The 24,522-nt window shown below is 36.8% G+C and overlaps 1 protein-coding gene across 1 annotated transcript in view; it reads left to right on the top strand.

Moving 5' to 3' along the window:
• GALC (galactosylceramidase) overlaps window positions 1-23,608 on the top strand; it is a gene marked incomplete at its 3' end in the record, with an annotated part of 29,268 nt that extends 5,660 nt beyond the window's left edge. The window contains exons 4-14 of the mRNA XM_084270720.1: window positions 7,505-7,635; window positions 12,961-13,116; window positions 13,482-13,606; window positions 14,176-14,303; window positions 14,749-14,838; window positions 16,031-16,120; window positions 16,466-16,610; window positions 17,127-17,307; window positions 20,503-20,666; window positions 22,300-22,376; window positions 23,465-23,608. Of these exons, the coding sequence (XP_084126846.1) occupies window positions 7,505-7,635; window positions 12,961-13,116; window positions 13,482-13,606; window positions 14,176-14,303; window positions 14,749-14,838; window positions 16,031-16,120; window positions 16,466-16,610; window positions 17,127-17,307; window positions 20,503-20,666; window positions 22,300-22,376; window positions 23,465-23,608 (1,431 nt within the window). The remainder of the gene's footprint in view (window positions 1-7,504; window positions 7,636-12,960; window positions 13,117-13,481; window positions 13,607-14,175; window positions 14,304-14,748; window positions 14,839-16,030; window positions 16,121-16,465; window positions 16,611-17,126; window positions 17,308-20,502; window positions 20,667-22,299; window positions 22,377-23,464) is intronic.
• Window positions 23,609-24,522: the final 914 nt, after the last annotated feature.

Here is a 24,522-nt window from a genome sequence, read left to right as displayed (position 1 = left end):
TTCAAATTTGATCTTAAAATCACCCTGTTTGCTGAAAAGTGTCAGCCTTCCCTTTGCTCTATTTTAATTGATATAAGGCTTTTTATTGAAAACTGTCTTATCATTCATTTTCTTATGTTCTACAGGGTCACATGGCATCTATTCTCTAATCAGCATGGTAGTTCTATTTGCAGTCCATGATTTTGAAAAAGGTCTATTTACTTTAAGTGTGCTGTTGCACACCAAATGTTTTCTGTAATGTCTGACAGATACGTGTCATAGATAAGCTCTTAGCTCACTTGCTAAAATTTTACTTGTCAGAGGTAGTTTAGATCCCTCATCCATCGAGGTGCTAGCTATGTTTCTTATTAAGTAGAAAAAAAATGAAAAAAGAAATGATGAATCTATCACTTACAAAAGCTTATTCAAGAAGATCCTGTTCTTCCAAGTATATTTTAAAATAACATTTTCTTTAACCCTAAAATCTGAGGAGTGTCTATAGAAACATGAAAACTGGGTGTAAGGGAACTATTCCACATATGCGGTTATGGAGTGCATTTTGAGTGTCTGTAGTTCTGTGTCCTTGGTACTTATTCTTCAGCATGGAAGTTCTGCAACCTTGCTATCAATTCTATTCTTCTGAACTTTGTCTGTAGTTAGATGTCTTTTCCAAATGTCTAGTTAGCTAGAAAGATTTACAGAAAGATCTCTGCAATTTAAATATTTCTGTGACTATTAATTTTTCTTCTGGTAAACTTTATGCTTCAAAAACTTCAAGCAGCTGAACAGAACTTAATCACTATTTTTCTTCTCCTTAGTAAGTTTTTATGTCCTTTAGACATAGGCTTTCATTGTCACCAACACTTGGACTTTACCTTGTGCCCTTACTTGACTACACGTCAAATTAGAAATGCTCCCTATTCTCCTTCACATTGCTGGAGGGCTATTACAAGAAATTATTTAAGGATTCATACATACTGATCTTCAAATGGTTGGAAAAATCTTTCTTATACGTGCAGCATCTAGTACATCAAGGATTTTAGACTATGGACTCATGTCCTTTTTCAGATGCAATTGTATGTGGAAGCTGCTGAAAATACTTTTTAATGTTTTTACTTCTTTTTTTTTGAGTGTTCAGATAAAACATGATTATATTATAAATACCAGCCCTGTACAAGCTTGGTTCATTCTTAACTGTTAGAGCTGGGTCTGTTTTGCCTGGGTATGTTTTTGTCTAAGAAGTGCCACAGGCAGATGTGAGAGGCTTACAATTTTTGACAGTGAAATAGTAAGTAGAAGATGGAAAAACAGAAGAGGAATTGTCTTCTGCTGGCATGTTTGAATTCAAAGTTGACTGCCCTCAGTTTTGTTGTAAATATGCAATTCCAGTTTCATGCATTACATTCCTGAAAATCAGTGAGACATGAGAGCTAGGTAGTGGGTAAGCTTAAATATCAGACACTTGCAACATCAAGGATTTTTTTTAATTTATTCAGTATAGAGTGTGGAAAGAAAGCTTAGGTGTTCCTCATTGAAAAGCACAGATGTTTGGCAAAGATTTCTGTTCTTGTACTGCATGGTTACAAGGACTTCTTGATTTCAAAAGTTCAGTCCCCGTTTTCTCAGTATATGTTGTTGGGGATCAGGTTAACTTTCACATCCAATCACTTGTGGGAGTATGTCCACTTCCATCTTGCAGCCAGTCATCATTTTGAGATCAACTTAACATGATCAACTTCATCAGAAACCCATTACTCACACATAATGCATTACATGCATGCAGTGGATGGAGTCAGTATGTTGGGAGTGCCTGTGTGGAGCATGCATTTGCACGTGGGTATTAAAAGTAATCCAAGTAACAAGAAACCCATTTTTGTGCAGTGGCTATCTGAATGTCATAGATGGGTTAAAAATACTTACCATTAACTTTGTCTTAGTTGTTATTATGACTCTCCTTTGAGAAGGGAGTCTGTTTCTGTACATCTTGGTCTGAAGACAAATGCCTTCCACTGATGACTCCTACAGTTCTTAAATTGTTTTCAGTCTTAAATGTTCATGTTGCCTGGTTGATGAAGGCCATACTTTAAGTGGTGTTATCTATTACTAAGGTACTTCGACACTCTTTGGACAGACTGGGGCTAAGGAACATTGGCATCATTGCTGCGGATGGAGATTGGAACATTTCAAAGGAGATGATAGTTGATCCCTATCTTAATGATGCTGTTGAGGTAGTCGGGTAAGTGTGGGAGAAGGGAGGAGTTTTACACATTGCTCATTGCTTCATTTCTGTAAGTCAGTCTTGATCTCCATTTTGAGAAGTCTTATATTCTTATTTCCTACTTCCTAGCCATTCCCAGTTTTGTCATCATCATATACAGCGGTGACTCTTCCCTATTTTTGTCTCTTCTCTCAGTTTAGTACATTTGTAAGGTAACCTCACTGCTCTTCCATCAATTTCAAGTGAACAGTTAGGAGCTATGTTTTAGGTTCATCTTAGCACTAGCAAATGACAGGAGACTTCTAGCTAATCCGCATGTGCATTTTCAAAGTCAGAAAAACCTCAAGACTGAATTCTTGGCTTACAATCACTTTTATTTTCAGATGAACTTCAACTTTCACACTGAAACTTACCACCCTGGGACTTTCCATGCTTGCAGCATTCCCTTTTACGTGCCCTTTGCTTGAGATGTTTCAGGTCATGTTCTAAAGCTAGGAGTTTCTGTTTCTTGCTTCTATCTGATAACGGGTAGTATTAGAAGCAGACACAGACAGTAAAGCAGAAGTGAAAACAAGTATCCAAACTTTGTTTTTAAACTAGTACAGCTATCCCAGTTTCAGCAACTAGGAATATCTGCTGCTGTAGTTCCTGCAAATGGCAACTTGATTTTTTTGTCAGCACTCTTGCTCCATAATACACTTTGTTACTACCTTACTTCTGTCAACTGGCTTGATACTTACTCTGCTGTGCCTGCTTTTTTGTCATTCTCTGATTTAAAAATGTCAAATAGGTTTTTAAAAGTTATGTCATGGTACTAGTGGAAATATGACCTTTAAGTCACATTGTTAACTTGCTTTCCTGTGTTATTAACCTTACTGTGATAAGAATGTGCTTACTGTCACTAGTATAGATATACATATCTATATGTAAGGGGGTCCAATATGCTCATGATTGTTTAATGCATGGTTCAATGATTATAGCAAGGGATTGTATAAAGAAACTGCTTTCATGTGTTCACCAATTGCAATGCCAACATTCAATAACTCATGTGGTTTAAAAACCTTATAACTTTCCTAGGTTAGGCAAGACTTGCACCTTGGTGAGTTACGGTGTATGAAACTTGCAGAATGAATGCACATAGTGTGTATGGGTCTTAAAGAAATGAGAGCTTGACAGAAGCAAGGCTAGGAGTACCTGGTTTTGTTTGTAGCCTTTAGGACCACAGACATGTTTTAGCCATTCTTTTTCTCTGAGGTTTTTCCAGACTGTCACATGGATTTTTTTCCCCAATTTCCCTACCCCTGCTGAGCACAAAAAAAAAAAGTTAGGAGAATGTTTCCCATGCAGTAGAGTTGTTATCTATCAAGAAATTAAGGTTGGTACAAAATGAGAACACCACGTTTCTCAACTAATGCTGACTTTAGGGCACCAACTACCAAACAGAGTTTGTGCTGACGTAGCTGTCCTTCAAATGCTTAGGTTCAGAAAGCTGCTACAAGTACACTGTGTCTCTATGTCTAGTTGTTAGCAAAATCTGCTAGTCAGTCTGTTTGCTTAAATAATCATAAATTCTTTTCTCAGAAATCCTTTCCTGTGCATTGTTCTGTAATCTCTTTTCAAGAATGCCCTCTTTGTGACCTTTTCTAAGTTCTTTGATTTTGGAATGGAAACCTGTGATTAAATTTTTATTATTTCTTTAAAAAAAGTTGGAATAATTTAAATGATTGCTTTGGCATCCATCTTTTAAAAGTAACAGACCTTTCCCTTTGTGTTTCATTTTCTTTTTTCCTTTTCTTGCTTTTTTTCACATAGGTAACTTTTACCTTGATACCACTGCTCCCTGTGGAGCTTTATCCTTGCCTAAAATACCATTTGCAATCTGAAGCATCTGTAAGGTGAAGTTTCCATGTATGTTTTTTCCCCTCGTTATTTTCTGTCTGCTGGCTTGTGATTTGAAAGATGGAGGACTATATTTTCTCATTAGAACAAAGACTACCAAGCTCTTATCATTCAGTGTGTTTCAATTTCATTGGTCTTCCTGAACATATTACTTGTCAACATTTCATGATACTGCTGGACTTGCCACTGAAAACAGGAAATTTGTTATAAGAAGAAAAGAAAAAAGCCTTTATCTACAACTAAATCAAATTAACTGATATTCATAAAGTGCTTGAAAATATGGGGGGAAAAAAAGGTACTATAGTTAGCTCAAATCTTAAACTGTGTTATGTTATGCTTCCTTATTTTGTTTGCAAGACCATCGTCACTGCTGTCTTCCTGTATTAGTTTGGCTGCTATTTCTGTTTGTGCCACATATTTTCACGTTACTTTTCTCCCAGCTTTATGGCTCAGAACTACACCTTTTGTGATAGATGTGCATTTTTTTTTCTGTGTTTAACAAAGCCAATAAAGCCCATAGCTCTATTTGGCAAGGCCTTTCTGAAAGGTCAATACAGAATTAGGCTTGAATATATTCCTTAAATTTTTTTTCCACTAATACTTATCTAGAAGATGAATTGAAAATGCTTTTCCATAGTTCTCAATTCTTTCCATTATTTTTGACTTGTAAGTCATTCTTAGTGGTCAGTAATTATATGTTGGGTAGTGGGAAAAATATCTGCCTTCATCAGTTTTTATTTACCAGACAGAAAAAAAAAATATTTTATTTCTAGTTAATGTATCACAAGTCTTTTCTAAAGCAAAGATCAAATAGCAGAAATGATTGCTGCCACTTCAATTTGTCTTTTTTCCTTTTTCATAGTGTCTGTCACTATTTTTAAAATTTTTTTTAATAAGTCTTCATGAACAAAGAAGTTTTTGTGATGTAGTTGAGAGCTATTTGTCAATGTCTATGACTTATGTAAGGGTTTCTTGATCTGTTGATTTTCCCAGTTCATATATTGGCAACGTTAGAGGAATCATTGATCTTATGGTCCATGAATGTTTTCTCAGTTCAAAAGGAAGAACAACGTCAGGTCACTGTTACTTTCTCTCTCTGAGGTAGAAAACAGTTACTGTAAGAGAGAAAGAAGTCCAAGACTGTGATAACCTGGTGGAAGGAGAAAGATTAATTAAAGAAAATACTGTCTTCTGGATTTATTTTATGATTTTGGACTATGCTGGTTTTGCCATAATTTTAAACAGGATTTTTGTATTACATTGTTCAGAGCACAAGCTAGAAACTTCATTTTGGATTTATGTAACTCATCTTAAGAAATTATTTTTGTCTTCATCTAAAAAAATAGATTTTATTGGTAGAACAGACTTGTCTTTTTCTAATGTCTTTTGTCTGGGCATGTTATCTGTAATTGGATAGAATTGTTGACTAACTTGGTTTGCACAGAACCTCTAAAGGTCATCTGGTTAAAACCCCCTGCATCAAGCAGGTGTGTTTGTATCATGGTGTTGAGTCTTGTTCTGCTTTAGAATCTTCACAACCCCTTTGAAAACTTATTCCATCTTTGACCATACTCATGCTCTGTTTTCCTTATTTTTTTAAGTTCTTGCATGTAACTGATTTTTTTTGTTAGGCCTGTCTTGTTGCAAGGGGCTAATCTTTCCCAGCTGTAGGACTTCATCTGTTGACAAGGTTTCTTTCAACTGGTTGGTTTGGGGTTTTTTTTCTCCAATCTGTTATTTCTATCTAAATAACAGACCTCCTTTTCAGGATGTAACCGTTGTTGTGGGTTAACCCTGCTAGACAGCTCAGCCCCACACAACCACTAGTTCACGTGGTGGGATGTATGGAGGGCGGCAGAAGGGTGAAAGCAAGACTATTCGTGGGTTGAGATAAAGACAGCTTAAAAGGGAAAGCAAAAGCTGAGCATGCAAACAAAGCAATGTGCCAGCTTCATGAGTTGGATTAAATACATAAAACAGTACTGGTCCCAGTACTAACTTGTGAGCACATCACTAGCCATTTGCACCTTGGTTGGATTTGTCTATCCACCTTGGTGGGAGACTTTGCTAAAGCCAAGGTGTGACATCCACTGATTTCACCCGGCCTGCACAGGTAGTCATTCTGTCATAGAAAGCAATAATTTTGTCAGGCAGGATTTGCCCTATAGTAAATCCATGCTGCTCTTCCCAGTCATCCTCCTATCCTACCTGTTCTTGGAAATGGCTTCCAGGAAGACTAGACCTGTAACCTCCATGAGGACTGAGGCTAGATTGATGGGCCTGTAGTTTTTTAGGTGCTTCTTCTTTAGGACTGGTATTAAAACTGTTTTTTTCTAGTCACCAGGAACCTCCTCTGATCACTAAATAATTTAGCCTTTGTATGTGTGTTAAGTCTGCAAACCAAATACTGCCTTACTCTAATGTGTGGGTATAACAGGAAACCAAAATGTAGAAGTAATACTAACATTGTGTTCAGGCAAGGTTCTTAAGACTTCGGGGCAGGAAACTTTGACACTTCAGACTGGACATAAGCCACTTCATACTCTGATGTGTGGAAAAGTAATACCTTGCAGCACTGTTCCCTGCTGGTAGTGTTCCCTGTTAGAACAGATATATGGTAGAAATATCCAGAATGATGTGAAGGCAGTTAGGCATTTGATTTTTATCTCGGTTTACAAATAAAGGAAACTCAGTTTAGGGGACCTCTGCACTTTAGGAAACTACATTGTTAGACTTGGTCTTACATGACATTTTAGACTTATTTAATGGACTTTCAAGTTACAAATATAAAACTTGAAATACCTTGTTACTCAACTGTGGTTTATGTGTTTGAGCATTTTTCTTGTTTGTTGTGTTGGTTGCATTTAGGAAGAGCTGATCTCATTTGTGTTGCTCCATTTTTAAACTGAATTAGTTGATTAGCAGGGAGAATAGGGGGGGAATTAACTCCTTAATTAAATGTTTACTATGCTTTTACAAGGCTTATAAACTACAATTCCATTGTCCTCGCCATGTATGTGGTCCTTGTAGCCTAACCTTCAGAACTGTGGTTGATCTACAAATAGGGTATTGTGCATGAAAAATGATGTGCTTTGTTTTTATCTGCACTTTTGTGTGTATAAGAAAGAAAAGCCAAATAATTTTAATTTTTTCTTTCATTATGCACTTTGGGGTTTGGCGTAGTACAGGAAGGTGTCCTTTTTGGAAGGCACTTTGTGCTTGACTCTTACATGTTGTTTGGTGTAACAGTTGTCCAACTTGCGTAAGAACAAGAATTGGATCAATTTTGTTTTTGAAGTATGTTCAAATAGTGCTGAAGAAGGTGCTGACTTTCCCAATATAAACCTGTGACAATTTGAAAAACTTCTCTCTGTTCTTTGCTTTCCTTTTTTCTTTGTTTTTTCCAAGCTGTTGAGATACACACTGGATAAGCACGGTCTGCAGCAGGTGAGGATCATAGCCAGCGATAGACTGTGGGAGCCCATTTCCTTTGTCTTGCTGCTTGACTCTGAGCTCCACGGAGTGGTCGATGTCATTGGGTAGGGGGTTCTCTCTGTTTTTTCTTTCTCGGTGTTTGTTTATAGTTCTTCTTCATCTTCCTTATTTAAAACTAACACAGCCAAAGCTTTGCCTTTCCATACTCTTACCTGCAGTGAAAGGATTGATGCTATAATCTTTCTTATTAACCCGCTTCAACTCACATGAACTGTCGTCCTGATGAGAACCTCAACCCTTTAATTGAGTCTCCTATCGTGTGGACAACCCTGTTGATTCTGAGGTTGTTTTATTTCCTGTATTTGGTATGCAAAAAGTGCTTTATGTTTATGGCTTTGTATACACATTTGTATTAATGACCTCCACTGATCTGATACAGAAATGGATGCGATCCAGAAGTTGAGGCTATGATTCTTTTTTAGTTACAGGAATGCCTTGATTCTTAGTTCTAGTTTTGTTTTGATGGGAAGGTTGTGTTTGGAAATCATGCAACTGGATGTTTTTCTAGTTTGGTGTTTCATCATATGATGGTAATATTTTGCAGAAGTAGAAGACTAGGCTTGAGCTTGATTACCAATTTGTTTGCTGAATGGAAGAGTGTGTAAGACTTGCTCACTAACTTTCCTTTTTACACTAGCTCTAAATTTTAATTACTTGATTACATCAACTTGTGTGACCCAATCACATAACACCATGCTTCAAATACCTCTGTTCCTTGCTTCAGCTTGAGTCTTTTCATCATTGTATCAGATCTATAGGAGGTATAAAAATCAAGCCTGGCTGCCCTCCCTCTTCCCCTAGAACTGCCCTGCCCCACCCAAAAGCAATACAATTTGAACAATTTTGAACAATGAAAAGTATCCTGAGAGTTTTTTGTGCAAGTGGAGTCTTGGATCATACATAGATCAACAAATGGAAGCAATTGTGAACTCACTCTGACAATACGGAAAGCCACTGTAAATTACCACAATCCCAATGTAGTGAGCATGAAGCTCAACTGTTTTTACACTGTCTCAGGAAGCTGTAGTTGCTTAACTCTTTTCAAGTTTTATGTCTCTAATCTGATTCAGTCTTAACAGCAAGATGAAATTCTTGCTTGTGTAATGGATAAGTTGACTACAGGACATTTAGTGATGCACATGTTATCATGGTATCTTTAAATAAAAATAAAAGTTGGCTTTTTTTTTTTTACTTTATTTGAAGATACAAAAATATTTCAGGTAGCCAGGACCTTACATAAAATAATTTGGGGCTTGGTATTGTAATCTGAGGTCACTCATCAGACAAGCTGGATGGGAGATTAAAGCTGCTGCTTTTGTTTTATTTTGAACTGTTTGCATCCAGGCTTCATCTGCAAGGTATTGCAATGATTAGAAAAATAGAGGGAACCCTGAAGACACCTTAGAACACCTATAAATAGATGTTCCCCTAGGTAGGAATGACCCAGGTCACAAAAGCTCTTTATCACGTGATACTTCCAAACAGCTGTTCAGAGCTATTAGTTACATCAGTTTTTACCAGTGAAATAAAGTATTGTGAATTATAAACAAGTATTATTCCTACTTTGAATACATTTAAATCATCTCTTGAAAACAATGTTTTTTCAAGCATGGGCTTGTCAATTCCATGGCTACTCATGGGACTACTTTATATGTGATATGTCTTTTTAACACAGTTAAAGGGGTTAGATTTTTGCAGGCTATAGGGTTGTAGAGTCAAAAGAGCTTGGTCTGTATGCTGAAAATCCACCTACCCACTGTGAATTGAAAGCAAATAGGAAGTGTTAAGAAAGTGTCAATGGGTTTAGCAGTAACAGCTTTCATTTTCACTTAATATCAATTAACATGCCATTAGGTGACATCTCAGTCTTTTTGGTTAGAAGCATCAGTGTTTTTAACCAGATTTGTTCTAAACACACATGACTGAATGTGTCACAGAAAAGCAAGTCTCTTAAAGAAACTTGTTAGACCTAATTATGCCCAAGTTAACAACCTAAGAAAAGCAAGATAATATTGGGACATTACTGCATAATAGAATCATGATGTGGTGTCTGTAATAGCAAGAATTCAAGCTATCCCAAGTCCCTCCCAGACCTGTGGGCAGATACAGGATGTGCAGTAGGAGAGACAGTGTTGTTAGCTGATGATTTCTGTTTTCTAGAGATGGTTTTGAGAACTAGATTTTGAGGTTGTCATAGGTAGTGCTTTTCAGAAAAACTTCGCTGCAGTGATGGTATTAGATCTTTTATAAGATATTTAATTTCTACAGCCTTGTACTTATGCATGAGAGAAAAATGGTGGAAATCCCTATTATTGCCTCTTGCAGCATTTGCAACCCATTAGTTGAAGAGGTTTTCTGAATTAGTGTTGCTTTCTTAATATTATCCACAGTTGTCTGTGCACGGCAGCTAGATTACTTTTCCCATTGGAATTACCTGATGCTTCATCATAGGCTATAGAGAACACACATCTCATAATAGTTAATAGTTTAAAAATACATTACCACTCTAACAGCTAGAGGCCCTGATGATAAACCAATCATCTGCTGCTTCCAGATAGAGATTTAAAGAAGGAGTGAACAATGATAATACTTCTTTAGTAAATGACAGTGGTTTGAAGAATGGAAAAACTGATTGTAATAGCTGTTGGTAAATTTGTCTCCAACAGTAGTAAGTTTAAACTTGTGTGTCGCCTTTTTTTTGTTAATTCTGTTCCTGCAGTTCATTACTTTTTCTCCACCCAGATCCATTCTTCTTTTCCCTCTCATGACATTATTTTTTCTTCTCTCCTTGCAATTGTTGTCTTTTATAGTGTGTCTCTGCTATTTTGAACAAAGAATCCAAAATCACGCTGCTTCTGCTGAAGCATCGCATCTGTAAGAACGATTCATAAATTCTACTCCAGTTCATCTTTTCAGGCATCAAGAAGTGTAGATGTTTAGTAGTCTTATTTTGTTTTAATTTTTTTCCTGAAATGTTAATCAAGATTCTCAAGTGTCTCCAAAGGATAGTGGTCCTAGGGCAGGCCAATTATTTTGTGAGAGTAATTGGAGTATTTATTGGAGTTTTAGTTTCCAATGAAGTATAAAGATTGTTTTCACTACTTAAAGAGCTCAGTGCACTGTTCTGGACACAGCTAATCTCCTGTCCTTTGCTGGATGTCCTGGGTTAGTTTGTTGAGGCAGCAGAGTGACACAAGACATCTAAATGAGGGCTTGTAGCATGATCTAGTGTTTTCTGTAAATACAAATGAGTTCAGTGAATCCAGCACATACTGTGTGAAAGCCTTCACTGCAGTCTGATAGAAAATGTTTCTTTTGTGTATTTGAGTGGTTCTTTTTAAAGCATATACTATACAGTGCTATTGAAAGTTAAAAAAATAAATTAAAATTGGTGTCCTTAATTTTTAAAACAGCTTTAATATGGAATAAGCATTACACACTCCTTAGTCATGTCCTACTTTTTAAGGACTAATTTAGGTATTAATAAAATTAAGACACGCCCCTGTGGTTAGCAACATCCATTTGTAAATGAAAAGCAAACACACTGCAAATGGTGTTCATTAACAGTAATAGAAATTGAATCTAAGAGCATAAAAAATGATTAATTTCTCACTTGGTGGTGAAACTGTTTTATCTGATTGTGTATCAGTGGGACAAATTGAGAATGTGTGGGCTTTAAGTGGCCCAAAGTTGCAGCTAATGATACACTGAAGGAGTCTGCTTCCAGGACCAGTTTGTTCTCCCTGTGACATTAATCAATCCTGTTTATCATGCTTACTTTCCCCAATATTTATCCATTGCTTTAATATCTTTGTACTGAATTATTTCTCTTTCCTTTTGTGCAGATAAAGGTGATTCTGTCCAAAGTGCAGGACATAAGAGCTCTGTAGACCTTGTTTCTGTGTAATCTTACACAAAGCTCTCTAACACGCTGCTTTTTTTTTTTTTTTTTTTATAAAGTACAGCTTGTATTTGACAGGAATGTTGACAATATTTAATAAACAGGATATGGATATGTAGTTTAGAAATTCAGTTCAGGATATGGAGTGTAGAAAGAAAAATTAAAATTATTCCTCCTTCTCAAGCTACGTACTTAAAGCCATTACAAAATCCTTTGCTTGGCATTAATATAATACTTGTGTCCCTAAGCCAAAAGGAAAATATACAGTAATCTGTACAACAGAGAAGATTGTAGCTAAAGTCTCTACTCTCTGTTACATTATCATTAGTGGAGCTGTGTATGGAGAACGAGAACACTGGGAAATGGCCCCTTTTTCAGGGGGGGGAAGAGAAATCCCAACAGTCAGCCTAGAAAAAAAAAAGTATTTCTTGTGTCCCTGTCACAAATTTATCAGTTTGTCAAGTTTCAGACTAGTAGTAAAGGAAATATTTATGCCAGCCTTTGCAGTACTGATAGTTTCAGTTTAGTGTATGTTTCTGGTGTGTTCAGTGAATGTGCTAAGTGAAAATCATGACCCTGTTTCCTGCAAGTGATTTGAAAGGTTTTATCTGAATCAGACAAATTTGAAATAGTGAATCGATGTTATGATTTGAGCATGATCAGTAGTCTTTGGGAGAAAGCATCTCTCCTCATACTAAGGAAGGTCATGGAAAGAAAATTATCTTTCATTATGTGTTTCAACTGTTTTCAGTTGAAACCTCTGTAACTTTTACAGTCCAACTAACATAGCTTTTTCCAAACCTGAGTTGATTAAAGTGATGTGCAAATTAGCCAAGTTGATGTTTAGGTCCTATGACATTCATGCAGTTAAGTTCTGAGAATAATGCCTCTCATGCCTAATCTTACTGTTGATTTTACAATTATTTACGCTTTTGTTTAAGATAGTACAAGGTAGTATGTATTTCCTCTATTTAGCACATAGAATCATAGAATCCTAGAATGCTCTGGGTTGGAAGGGACCCCAAGGATCACAGAGCTCCAACCCCCTGCCACAGGCAGGGCCACCAACCTCCAGGTCTGGATCTACACAAGGTTGCCCAGGGCCCCATCCAACCTGGCCTTGAACACCCCCAGGGACGGGGCACATAAGTTATGAAAATCTTCAAGCTCAATTTCAAGACAAAGCTTTGCTTTAGCATACTGCAGAAATTTCACAATGTATTTAGAGCTGTGTTTACTTATGCTGGCATGCATCAGAAGAAATAACCTTCTCCTGATAATATCACAGAGTGTACTGTATTTGCATAACACTCTCTCATTCCATTGTCTTCTGTTCCATTAGTATTCCAGGCAAAGTTAGGTTTTTGTTTTCACTTTGGAGGAGATGAATGATTGCTGCTGTATGTACTTTGCTGGTTTGATTTTTATTTTTGTGCTAAGTGCTCTTTCTCTTTAAAAAACTCTATAGAGCTCACTATCCTGGGACAAAAACAGTGCCAAATGCCTTATTAACTAAGAAGAAACTCTGGTCTTCAGAAGATTACAGCACTTTCAATGATGAAGAGGGTGCAGGCTGCTGGGCTCGGATCCTGAACCAAAACTATGTTAATGGAAACATGACCTCGTAAGTGTCAGGCAGAGTTGCTCACTTTCACAACTTCACCTGTAATTGTTTAAGTGCTATGTAACGCAGCTGTCTGCTCTGGTAAGGTTGTAGGCAAACTGAGACTCTCACCACTGTTCTGAATTCAGATGCAGTAAGATACGAAGTCTACTCTTAACCACTTTCTGGGGTAGAAGTCACACAAGTTTTAATGTATTCTTGCCTTACTGTTCCACAGTATCCAACATCTTATGCAGCTAAGTTGAGGTGGCTTTGAGACTCTGATAATATTTGTTTAGAAAGAGAATGTTCTTAAGAAGAACTAACAACATGGAAAACATTGGAGGAAGATTACAATTTATTAAACAAACATGATTTTCTTCCAGAACCATTGCATGGAACTTGGTGGCAAGTTATTATGAACAGTTGCCCTTTGGTCGATGTGGATTAATGACAGCGCAGGAACCATGGAGTGGCCACTACAAAGTAGAAGCTCCTATCTGGATCACAGGTAAAGGGTTTGCAGTTAAGCATTTAAAAAAAAAAATTAACAGTTTAGAACAACTGAGTTGTTCCTGTTTCCATGTTGCTCAGGATTTTAAAGATCTAGGTCATATTCTTCCTCTTTGGTACTCTCTCTTACATCCTGTAAAACTTATGATTTTAGTTATTCCTCATGGAGATGTCCATCTATGCTTTCCTCAGCTGTTCACTTTATATTTAAAAAATACAGAAGAAAATAGAAGAGATTTGGTAAAATTTGAACTATAATGAATACTCATATGGCATTTACATGATTGACTTAGTGGTGAAAGAGGTTTTTAATCGCTGTCATTTTAATCACTGTTTTGTCAGCCACAGAGCTGATGTTTTTACTTGTGCCTTATTCTTTCATCTTTCTTCTTGTATAGGTAGAAGTTGTTTTGGTAATTCAATCACTTCACAAAATCAAGGTGGTTTTTTTTTTTTGTGCGTGTGTGTAAGCATGTATGAGAGAGAAATTTAATACAGGCTAAAAATGGTGATATTTTTACTAAAACTTAATTAATTTCTTCTGATTTTTGTTCTGGTTTGTCTTAGCACACACAACACAATTTACTCAGCCAGGCTGGTCATACTTGCAAGTGGATGGACACTTAAAAGGAGGTGGCAGTTTTGTAGCTCTGACAGATGGCCTGGGAAACCTTACCATCATAATTGAAACTATGGTATGTGCATCAGAAATTCCAATGAACTAGAAAAGATACAGGAAATTCTTGTTGTGATGAAAGTGTTTTGGTTTAAGTAGTTGAATATCTGTGAATATGTTCTTTGATGTATGTAGCTTTGTTACTGACACACTAGAGGTGTTTATTTCTATCTAAACTTTGAATAGCTAGTTGAATCTGCCTGGAGACTGATGTATATGCCATAAATATATTGGAAATTAGCTTTAATTTGGTAACACACTCTGGGAGGAAGTTAAATCATGTGGCGCTTTTTTAAACTATTCAGAATTATATTAAGCTGGTATAATTGCAGTAATCAGTAAGAAAGCAGTGAAATAAATAGTTGCAAATTGATCCTTTGTCACTTTTTTAATGCTGCATTTTTTTCATGAACATTGTCATGTGATCATTACAGTCATGTATGTTCTTTTTTCTTTTAATTCAGACTCATAATCACTCTCGATGCATCAGGCCCCCACTGCCTCATTTCAGCGTGACACCTCAGAGAGCAACTTTCTACCTCAAAGGGTCATTTGTAAGTAGAACTTGAGTACATTTGATCAGTCTTATAAAATGAATTGTTATCCATAATCAGCTGCATGCATGGTAATATCACAGGGTAGTAAGAAATTAGAGCTCTTTGACTGAAATACTAGATGCTGTTACACACCTGACAAAGTTCTAAGCATTCCAGTTCTGCTTTTATCAGGAAATGTAATATCATAACTGAATTTGTATGATAATTATCTCCCAGTCTAATCATCTGTATGTTGAAGAAGAAATTCCCCAGAACAGAAAAGCAATTGGATTTTTGTTTCAGATTTATTCCAAGGCTGTGCTCTGACATGCTGATATAGTTTGACCAGCCAGCGTGGCCATGACATTTCTAGTTATCAGCTCCTTTCTGAAGAGCAATTGCAGTTAATTGTATGCTTTAGGTTATGTTCCATTATCTGAAGAGATATTCTGAGAATCTCCCAGTTCTCTGGGGTTTTTTGTTTGTTTGTGTGGGTTATTTTGATTTGGGGGTTTTGTGTTGGTTGTCAGAAGCTGAAAGTGTTTATCTGGAATTTGACTTTTGGTGTCATTAGTTTCCTTCTGTTTAGGAGGAGATAGTTCAGACAATACTTTCAGCATTGTAATGGTTTGCTTAGGAAAAATCGTTGAGCATCGTGTCTGATCTACAGCTTCCTTTGGGAGAAGCATCAGACAGCTTATCCAAACCAAACTCCAGGTTGCTTGCTTTTTTGTTTATCTGGGTAACTAAAAAGAAATAAAATTGTAGAGGTTGGATGTGATTAAAATCTGTAACTAATGTAGTTGATGTGCTATAGTACTGCAGAGGTTTGGAGATCTGCAAGCCAAGTACTTTGTTCAAAAATTATTACCAAAGAACCAGGAACTAAAGTAAAGGTCTCATGAAAGCAAAACTAGCAGGAAGTTCTTTTAGCCTGGTTGCTCCCAGCCAGAGAGTTCATATTAAAGGGATACTGTTGTTGGTAATAAAGAAGCTAAAGATTGTGTGTGTGATTGCAGTGCTTTCTGGTTTTATAAGCGTTAGTGCATGTTGGGACAATGGTTTATTGACATATATTCTATAAAAAGGTAAGACGTATAATGACTACTTGAATAGAATAGTGCCTCTAATGTGATCAGCAACTCTAAATTAACAGGATTAGTATTTCTCAGTGTGAATATTCAAGGTTTTTTTTCTTTTTTCATTGTAGTATATGGTGGAAACCCTTCAAGTGTGGCATTCTAGACTTGGTTTCGAATCTGGAAACTCTAGTCTTTTTGAGCAACTCTATCCTTTAAAGGTAAGTTGATTAGTTTTAATTAGCCTTTCTGCAATTTAGGTGTTTATTCCCCCTTTGCTAGAACTCCTGGACATTCATGCCTAAACTGCATAACTGGAGCATGTTTTATTAGTTCCATTTGACACCAATTTTGCTAGCTGTATACAACCTTACATCTGAGGCAAAGAAGAGATTGAGGGAAAGGGGTTTTTAAAAGCTGAGATATATTAAGTGCTGAGGCAAGAAGACTGGATTTCTACCTTAAATCACAACATTTGAGGAACTCCTTTAGTTTAGAAACTTGAGTATTTTGTTGTTTAGTTACTTGATAATTTATTTTTCACCCTGAGCTTTCTTTAATTCCAGGTGTGGAAGGGAAGTTTTTCTATAGATCTAAACGTGGATGAAGTCTACACTTTAACAACCCTCAAGACAGGGCGGAAATGTAGTTGCCCAGAGCCCCCCCCACCTCAGCCCTTTCCTTCAAATTACAAAGATGATTTCAATATTCGTAAGTCACAATTCTCTTATCCAGCAACTTAAGTCACACACAGATACAGTCTTAATGTAGAAAGGTATTGACTATTATGTTATTTGAGCTCTCTAATGTAAGTGATACAAGGCATTCTGAAAGTGTTTTATTTTTGTTGATTTATAGCTGCTTCTCCAACAACTTCTGCCTGTATAATTCACTTGCAATGAGGTGTACTTAATTCTGTGTCTTAACTAGGTTGTCACTAACAATTTTGAAATTCTTGATGCAAGTGATGTAGCTCATAATTACAGTGTACTAGTTTTTGGAAGGAAGATAGGGAAGAAGGTAATTTACTTTCTTAATGTGTTTTAAAAAACTGGGGTTTACTTGAAAACTTAACCAAAACTAAAATTACTTTTCAACTCCCAAGACCAGGTTGGGAGGCTGGGATTTAATAGAGTAACTCCAAAATTTTTTCAGAGGAAATTCCTGAAAACAAGACTACACAAATAAAATGTTTTGGTGTTGATATATATTTTATTTTCTGAACAGGGAATCCACCTTTCAGTGAAGCCCCAAATTTTGCTGATCAGACAGGTGTATTTGAATACTTCATAAATGCTTCTGATCCAGGAGATCATGTGTTCACACTACGCCAGGTGGTGGTTCAGCGACCCATCACTTGGGCTTCTGATGCAGACCAGACCATCAGTCTCATAGGAAATTTTTATTGGTATGTAAATACTATTTTCTAGCAATACCTGGGGAAATGTCCCCCTTACCAGTGTGAGTTATGCTCAGTTAATCTGTCTCAAGCCTCATTTCTCTTGGACAGAGGCTTTTGCATTCAGACTCTTTGGAAACAATACCTTAAAGGGACTTCAATAATGACCAAGCCCAGCTCAGGGCAATTACAGTTGGCATCTTTGTCTAAATGATTCTTAAAAACCTCCAAGGGTGGGTCATCCATCACATCTCTTGGTAGCTTGCCCCACTGCTGCACTGTCTTGGAGTTTTTTCTTTCCTAATGTCCTGCTGGGCATAGTTGTTCAAGCTGCTTTTTCAGAATAATGAACCTGTTGTGACACGCTAGAAGGACCAGGTCAACATTTTAATTCAAAGTGTGCACTGAGTTTCCATATATTTTTAATACATTCAGTTTAAATTACTTATTTTTGAGTTGTTTTGCTTGATTGTTAGCCATTTGATCAATCTCGTATCAAATGAAATAGCCTGGGAGATAAATACTTGTTGCAGACTGCCATCTTCTGAGCAGTTCTTAGAACTGCGGGGATTTGATTCAACTGCTACTTCAAACAGTTTTACTTTAACTGAGATGTACCGGTTTGATGAGACTATGGTTATGACTGCAATTCTTTCTAGGAGTTATAATCATGGTAGTGTGGAACCAAGTACCATATTTTAGCATGTTTATTGAAATTTAAAAAGCATTTGGAAAAGAGCCTGTTAACAAATTAGTTTAGTAATAGTGAGTAATAATAGATTTTATGCTAAAAACTTTTCCTTTTATTTGGAAGTCTAGGTGTTGATCAACAGCTGGCTGAATATGAGCCAGCAGTGTGCCCAGGTGGCCAAGAAGGCCAGATAGCATCCTGGCCTGCATCAGGAACAGTGTGGCCAGCAGGAGTAGGGAATTGTTCCTTCCTCTGTACTCAGCACTGATGAGGCTGCAGCTGGAGTACTGTGTTCATTTTTGGGCCTCTCACTACAAGAAGGACATTAAGATGCTTGAGCATGTCCAGAGAAGGGCTACAAGGCTGGTGGAGAGTTTAGAACACAAGTCTTATGAGGAGCGGCTGAGGCAGCTGAGATTGTTTGGTCTAGAGAAAAGGAGACTGAGGGGAGACCTCATTGCTCTCTACAGCTACTTAAAAGGTGGTTGTAATGAGGTGGGGGTCTGTCTCTCCTCCTTGGTATCTAGTGACTGGGGGAAACAGCCTGAAGTTGTGTCAGGGGAAGTTTAGGTTGGGTATTAGGAAAATTTCTTTACTGAAAGCGTTGTCAGAGACTGGAACAGGCTGCCCAGGGAGGTGGTTGAGTCACCATCCCTGGAGACGTTTAGAAGAAGAGTGGATGTTGTGCTTGGTGACATTGGACTTAGTAGGACTCTATAGATGGTTGGACTTGATGATCTTGAAGGTCTTTTCCAACTGAAACCATTCTATGAACATAGACATTCAGTCAGGTCGTTTCCCCCAAATGCTTTTTCAGAACGTGGTTCACTTCATTTCTGGTTGGTCAAGTCACTGAATCACTTGGCTCTGAAGCCTGGAAGCTGGAGCTTGTTCTTCAGTTACCTGATGTTTTCTTCTGCAGCCCTGTATTAAGTCACCTATTCCCCCTATGATCAGCTTTCCCTCATTGAGTAGATCATATGCAGTGAGTGCTGAAACAGCTACACAGGATTTATTCTTAATTTACTGTACCAATATTCCTAAAAACTTCTTGTTATTTCATTTTGGTTTCATTTCTTTTGGGATTTTCATCTTATTTTCAGAACCAAGCTTGTTTCTTGAATAATCAGCTGAATAGTCACATTTTACTGATCTGTGGCTTTTCATGATAGTCTTCAATTACAGATCCTCTCTTTTGGTTTGCCTCATCCTCATTTTGAGGCTTATTTTGTCCTAGGTAGATCTTGTAAATCATTAGTGCATGCTATTAAAATATTGGACTAATCTTGCAGGGAATTTGTCTGTGGAATGGTATTTGACTTCAATCATCAATGGCAGCTTTTAATTTCAGGATTATATAGTTGGTTTTAGTTTAGATGTTAATCTTGTGCTTCTGAAAGCTTTTTATTTCTACTCCTGAATTTGTTAGTGTTTAGCTCTGATGGTTTTATTGAACCTAGTTGTATCCTGAAAATACTGTTTATTAAATATTGTTTCCAATATCTTTAAAATAGCTTAAACAAGATTTGGGGATGTCCTGTTTTGTACAAGGGACTTGAGAAAGAAATCTTGTTTATGTAATGAATATGTATCCAAGAATCTGATACTTCAATAGCATTACATTAGAATAAAATCTTGTTGCTCCTAATGTAAGAGGTGGAGAGAAGAATTGATAAAAGAAATCTTCTTTTTGATTTAATTCAGCTGAACTGATGTCATGAAGTCTTTTCGCTTTCTGTAAATAACTATAGATAATTAGAAGCTTGCTAAATATTCAGCCTTGTGGCTATATCTGTAGTGCAAGCACTTTCACATATGGGATGTAGATTTTTAATTTGCTTGTATATTATTAAAGAATGCATTTAATTTTTACTGTTAAGAGGATTATAGCACAAATTTGGTGTAGGGTAAGTTGTGTAAATTTTCTAGGTGCCATTTGATTGTTCTGGTATTCATTTGCTTTATTTTTCTTTACAGTTGTCATTGTAACACAGTGCTTTACTGTTGAGCTGAAGTATCACCTCAGGAAAATCAAATCATTTCAAGCTCTTTGAAAATGTTGATTAAAAAAGTTTGTTTGTGGGCAGGGGATTTGGACTACTTGAAACTTGGTCTGTATTAAAAATCATAGAAAAATGAAGATTTGGTACCATGACCTTGAATCTTGGATTTGATTTAATTATCTAAAAGTGACTTTCTATTTTGTAGACCTGACAGTTTTTTGGTGGAGAAGCAAGCCTTTTGTTTTGTGGTGATTTTCTTTTAAAAATTATTAATGGAAGGTTGCTGACAGTACACTGTTTTGTTCTTGGTTTCTTCCTAAGAAAATCTGAGGACTCACAGGTAGGAGTTAACCAGTCTAGGCAAGTCCTGTGCATCTGTAGATCACAATGAGGTTGCTAAACCTTTCCTAAAAAGGGTTACTGTACTACCTAGGGAATGTTCTACCTACTGCCTGGTCAAAAATTCCTGGTTGATTCCTTGCTTGTTAAAACACTAACCTTCTCTTACAGGGTAAACATGACAGTCACTTGTGACATCTACATAGAAAAACAAGGTGAAGGTGGCGTGTTTATTGCAGGAAGAGTTGACAATGGTGGGATATACGTTCGACGTACCAAAGGAGTTTTCTTCTGGGTTTTTGCAGATGGCACCTACAGAGTCACTGGTGACCTAGGTAAGCAGCTTTTTGCTAAAGTGGATGCTGACATAGTGACATGTCATTTTGGTACCTTGATAAAAATTACTAACATCCAGAATCTTTTCATTCAGTTGTCATCACTATGAATTTGTGCTGTAGTAATAGCCACGTTGCGTATGGTCCACTTCTCAGTCTCAGCTTCCTGTATTTTATTTTTTTACCCTGTTGATAAAACCAACAGCAAATGTAAATTATTTTGCTCTTCATAAATACTGTGATACAATATTAATTACATAAGGGTTTGATCTGTATTCTGCATTCTTATTCTAAACCCCCAAAAGAAAATTCTGCTTGAAATGCAGTGTAAGTCAACATACATACTTCTGATTTAGTGATGATGAGTTTCTACAAATCATGCATTCTGCTGTTGGTCTAGCTCAGTTGAGTCAGAGCTATTCTACTTGTGATGCTAATGTTCATGTGTGTTCATCTATAGAGCGTTTGACAGGCACACGAAAGAGTGTATGTCATAATACTTCAGTAGTTAAAAGGTTGGGTTTTTTAAATTTCCATTGAAACAGTGTCAAGTTTTATTATATAAATGCATTTCCTATCACTTCATGAGTATAAATTAAATTTTTCAATAGTTTCTGATGTGTCAAATGCAACTTAGATATACTGTAGATCTAGGATATGACGACAGCTTACAATGACCCTGTTGCACTGGACCTTAAAAAAATCTAGTCTTCTTTTTGGTAGCTGTAGTTTCTAAATTATCTTTTTAATTTTTTTTTTCATTTTATTTTCTTCTCCTTTCCTTTTTTACCATGCATTGGTAAAGAAAGCTTTATATTAGCTTCTCTTAACATACCGATGCTCCCAAGGGAAGCTTTGCAATGTCTAACTCCATGGCAACTTCAGTTTCAGCAGTATGTAAAAACATACTTGTGTAGGATTGACTCTGGTATTTATTTTTAATAAGACATTACCCAATTAGTTTCTCAGACTGTCAAATATTTTTTCCTAGATGAAGTGAAAGGATTTTGATTAACCACCTCATTATTTCAGACAGAGACACATGTTACACAATACAGTAATTTTATTTCTGTACAGCTATATTCAGTGATCTTTATATTTGTCTAGAAGGGAGCTTGAATGCTAAATTAACTTGCAGCTCAAACTGTCTGCTTAATAATTGAAGATTCTAGTTCTAGCACTTAATTTCAGGATCCCATCCAGGTGTCAGTCACACCCAGTTTTGCTTACCTTAAATTTTGACTAGAACTAAGCAACATGATGATGTGGCAGCTCAAACCTTCTGTTTTGACAAAGTTCCAGTACATAAACCAGGAGATCTATAGAACAAGCAGCACAATAGCTACTGCCACTCTTCATGAACCCATACCCTCAGTAGAGGGAATTCTTAGACCACATTCCCAATAGCATTGGAGATTTCAGTTGAAAAACGGTCCTGGGAAAACATGAGAATGTACTGCTAATGCAGAGTTGAGGTCTGCGTGTTAAGACCTCCATGCTGCGGTTGAAATTGGTAAGATGTCAGTCCTGAACCTTCTGAAAAAGAGGTATGACTTTCTTAGCTGGCTTCATGTTTATTATTCCCAGCAAAGGGCTGCAGTAGCAGTTTGCTAACCTTAAGCATGTTTTGCAGCCGGAGAAGAAATACTCATGAAGGGACTCTCTGGTGTCCGGGATAACGCGTGGCACACGCTGACTCTCACCATTCAGGTAAAGGACACAAGCAAAAAGCTACAACACAGTTATGAAACTTCCAGTTTGCTTTTAAAATTATGAATGGAGTCTTTCACTCAACCTAAAATGCCAGTGATTTATTAGAAACTCTTTTTTGGTTTGGTGGTTGGTTTTTTGTCTTTTATTCCTTCACAATGGCAGACACAGGGAGGCTCATACATGAGGCACTCACTGGGATGGGGCTACTTATGATAATGATTTCTAGCTGCCAGATGAGCCAAGACATTTGATAACTTGAACGGGGGGCTGAAGATAAATTATTTAAACCACAGAACAGTGGTGGTAATTTTAATTTTATCATGCTACAAACTTCCATCTGTGCTGTTAAGAGTGTTTTGTAGCAAATATGCCTTTGAGGTCATGATGGAAATGCAGAGTCCTCTGTAAAGAATTCTCACGTTGACTTTTTCAAAGCCATTCTTAGCTTCTACCTCTGTCTGTAGTTGTCTTTCATATTAAGAAATACAAGTACACTGAAGTAATATTTTTCTGAATTTCAGAATGTTTTATGGAACACTGGTAAAATCACTTGTAACTTTTCCTGAAAGTGTTTTTCATTTTAATGGCAACATGGTGTTTGAAAGTTTTGCTGTCCTCTTTCTTTCCCATCTTCCTCTCAGCTTAATAACTACAATACATCTCTCTTCTTTGGGTTTTTTTTTTGTTTGTTTTTTTTTTTTTTACTTTACTTCGGCAGAATCAGTGGCAGGTGTATCATATTCCATAAGACAGTTAAGCTGTTTGAGGTAACCTGAAAACAGTGGAAGAGGAAAACTAGTTTACCTTTCAGATTCTACACTGAGTTTGCAAAGCTGTGAATTAGGGAAAGATGAGTCTTTTATATACTCAGCATTGTAAAGGCATTAGATCTGTTTCACAGACTTGATAGGCACTGGAGGTTTCGATGCAATGTTTAGAAGCACCTCTGCATGGAAAATGTGTGAAATGTAGTTGAAAGCTGGCTTGATATCTTTCTGCCTTGTCTGTTCTTCCAGGTGAGTAGGCTCAGTGTCAACACAATGACTGGATTTTACAAAGTTAACTTCTTTTGCTGTTTTTGACAGGGCACTTCTGCCTCAGGACTGCTAAATGGTTATCCACTCTGGGAGAATGTCACTGTTTCTGAACCAAGTAACGGCTGGGCTGCTATTGGAACTCGCTCATTTGAGTTTGCACAGTTTGACAACTTTCATGTTGAAACTACCTGAGGTGGCTTTTGTGTTTGGAGAACCCAGTTCTCATATTACTCTGAATTAGAGCCATTTCAAATTTCGAGGACAACTCACTGCTATGCTGACATCGATCTGTTGGCAAGAAATCTGAATTCTCTCCATATTTTTTGTTAAAGGTTTACCTGAGTAGGTAGCAACATCACTCCAACTTTATCCCTTGGTTGCTAGGGGATTTTTGCCCTGAGTTTTTTGGGGGTAAATTTTAGTTCAAGGTAATGATAAAAACATAACTGGGGATTTATATCTCATTTAATAACTTCCCAGTTCACTTTTAAGATAACATTAAGCTGTATTTTTAACATGTAACATGATTGTGTCCATTCCTTTCACTCTGAAAGAAAGAATTAAATGCCAGTAAGCCTTATGAGCCAGTGGCCCCATACTTCTGCAGGTCTGTCATTCTCAAATTTCACTTGGATGAAGTACCTCATTTTTTCTATAGTTAAAAAAAAGAAGTTTTGTCTGATTTTTCTGCTGTAGTCTAAGGCTAGACACTGCAACAAGTGCATTTGATTACTTCTTCCTGATTACTACTTACAACTTTCATTGCCAGCCTTAAAATAGATCATATTTTCAGTGGAATGGAAATGTACCTTATGGATCAGATAGTGCAGGATGTGCCTTACCTCTAAACTACCTCCTCTTTCCATTGAAAGGGTTGAAATGGATGAAAAGATACCGTGTTAACGATAGCCTTAGTGGGTTTTGGGGGTTTTGCTTGGTACAAATAATAAAAAATCCCCTGCATCACAGATTCTGGCAAGCAGAGTGCTTGCTTTTGTGTCAGGTCACATGTGGGAAGACTGGCCTTCTGTTCCTAGAAACTTGGGCAATCATTTCTCACTTTTGAGATGTCTAAAGCTTATAGCAGAAAATAATTAAAGCACAAC

The sequence above is a fragment of the Gallinula chloropus genome, assembly GCF_964237585.1.
Source record: "Gallinula chloropus genome assembly, chromosome: 14".
Classification (NCBI taxonomy): domain Eukaryota; kingdom Metazoa; phylum Chordata; class Aves; order Gruiformes; family Rallidae; genus Gallinula; species Gallinula chloropus.
This window is presented reverse-complemented; position numbering and strand designations above follow the sequence as displayed.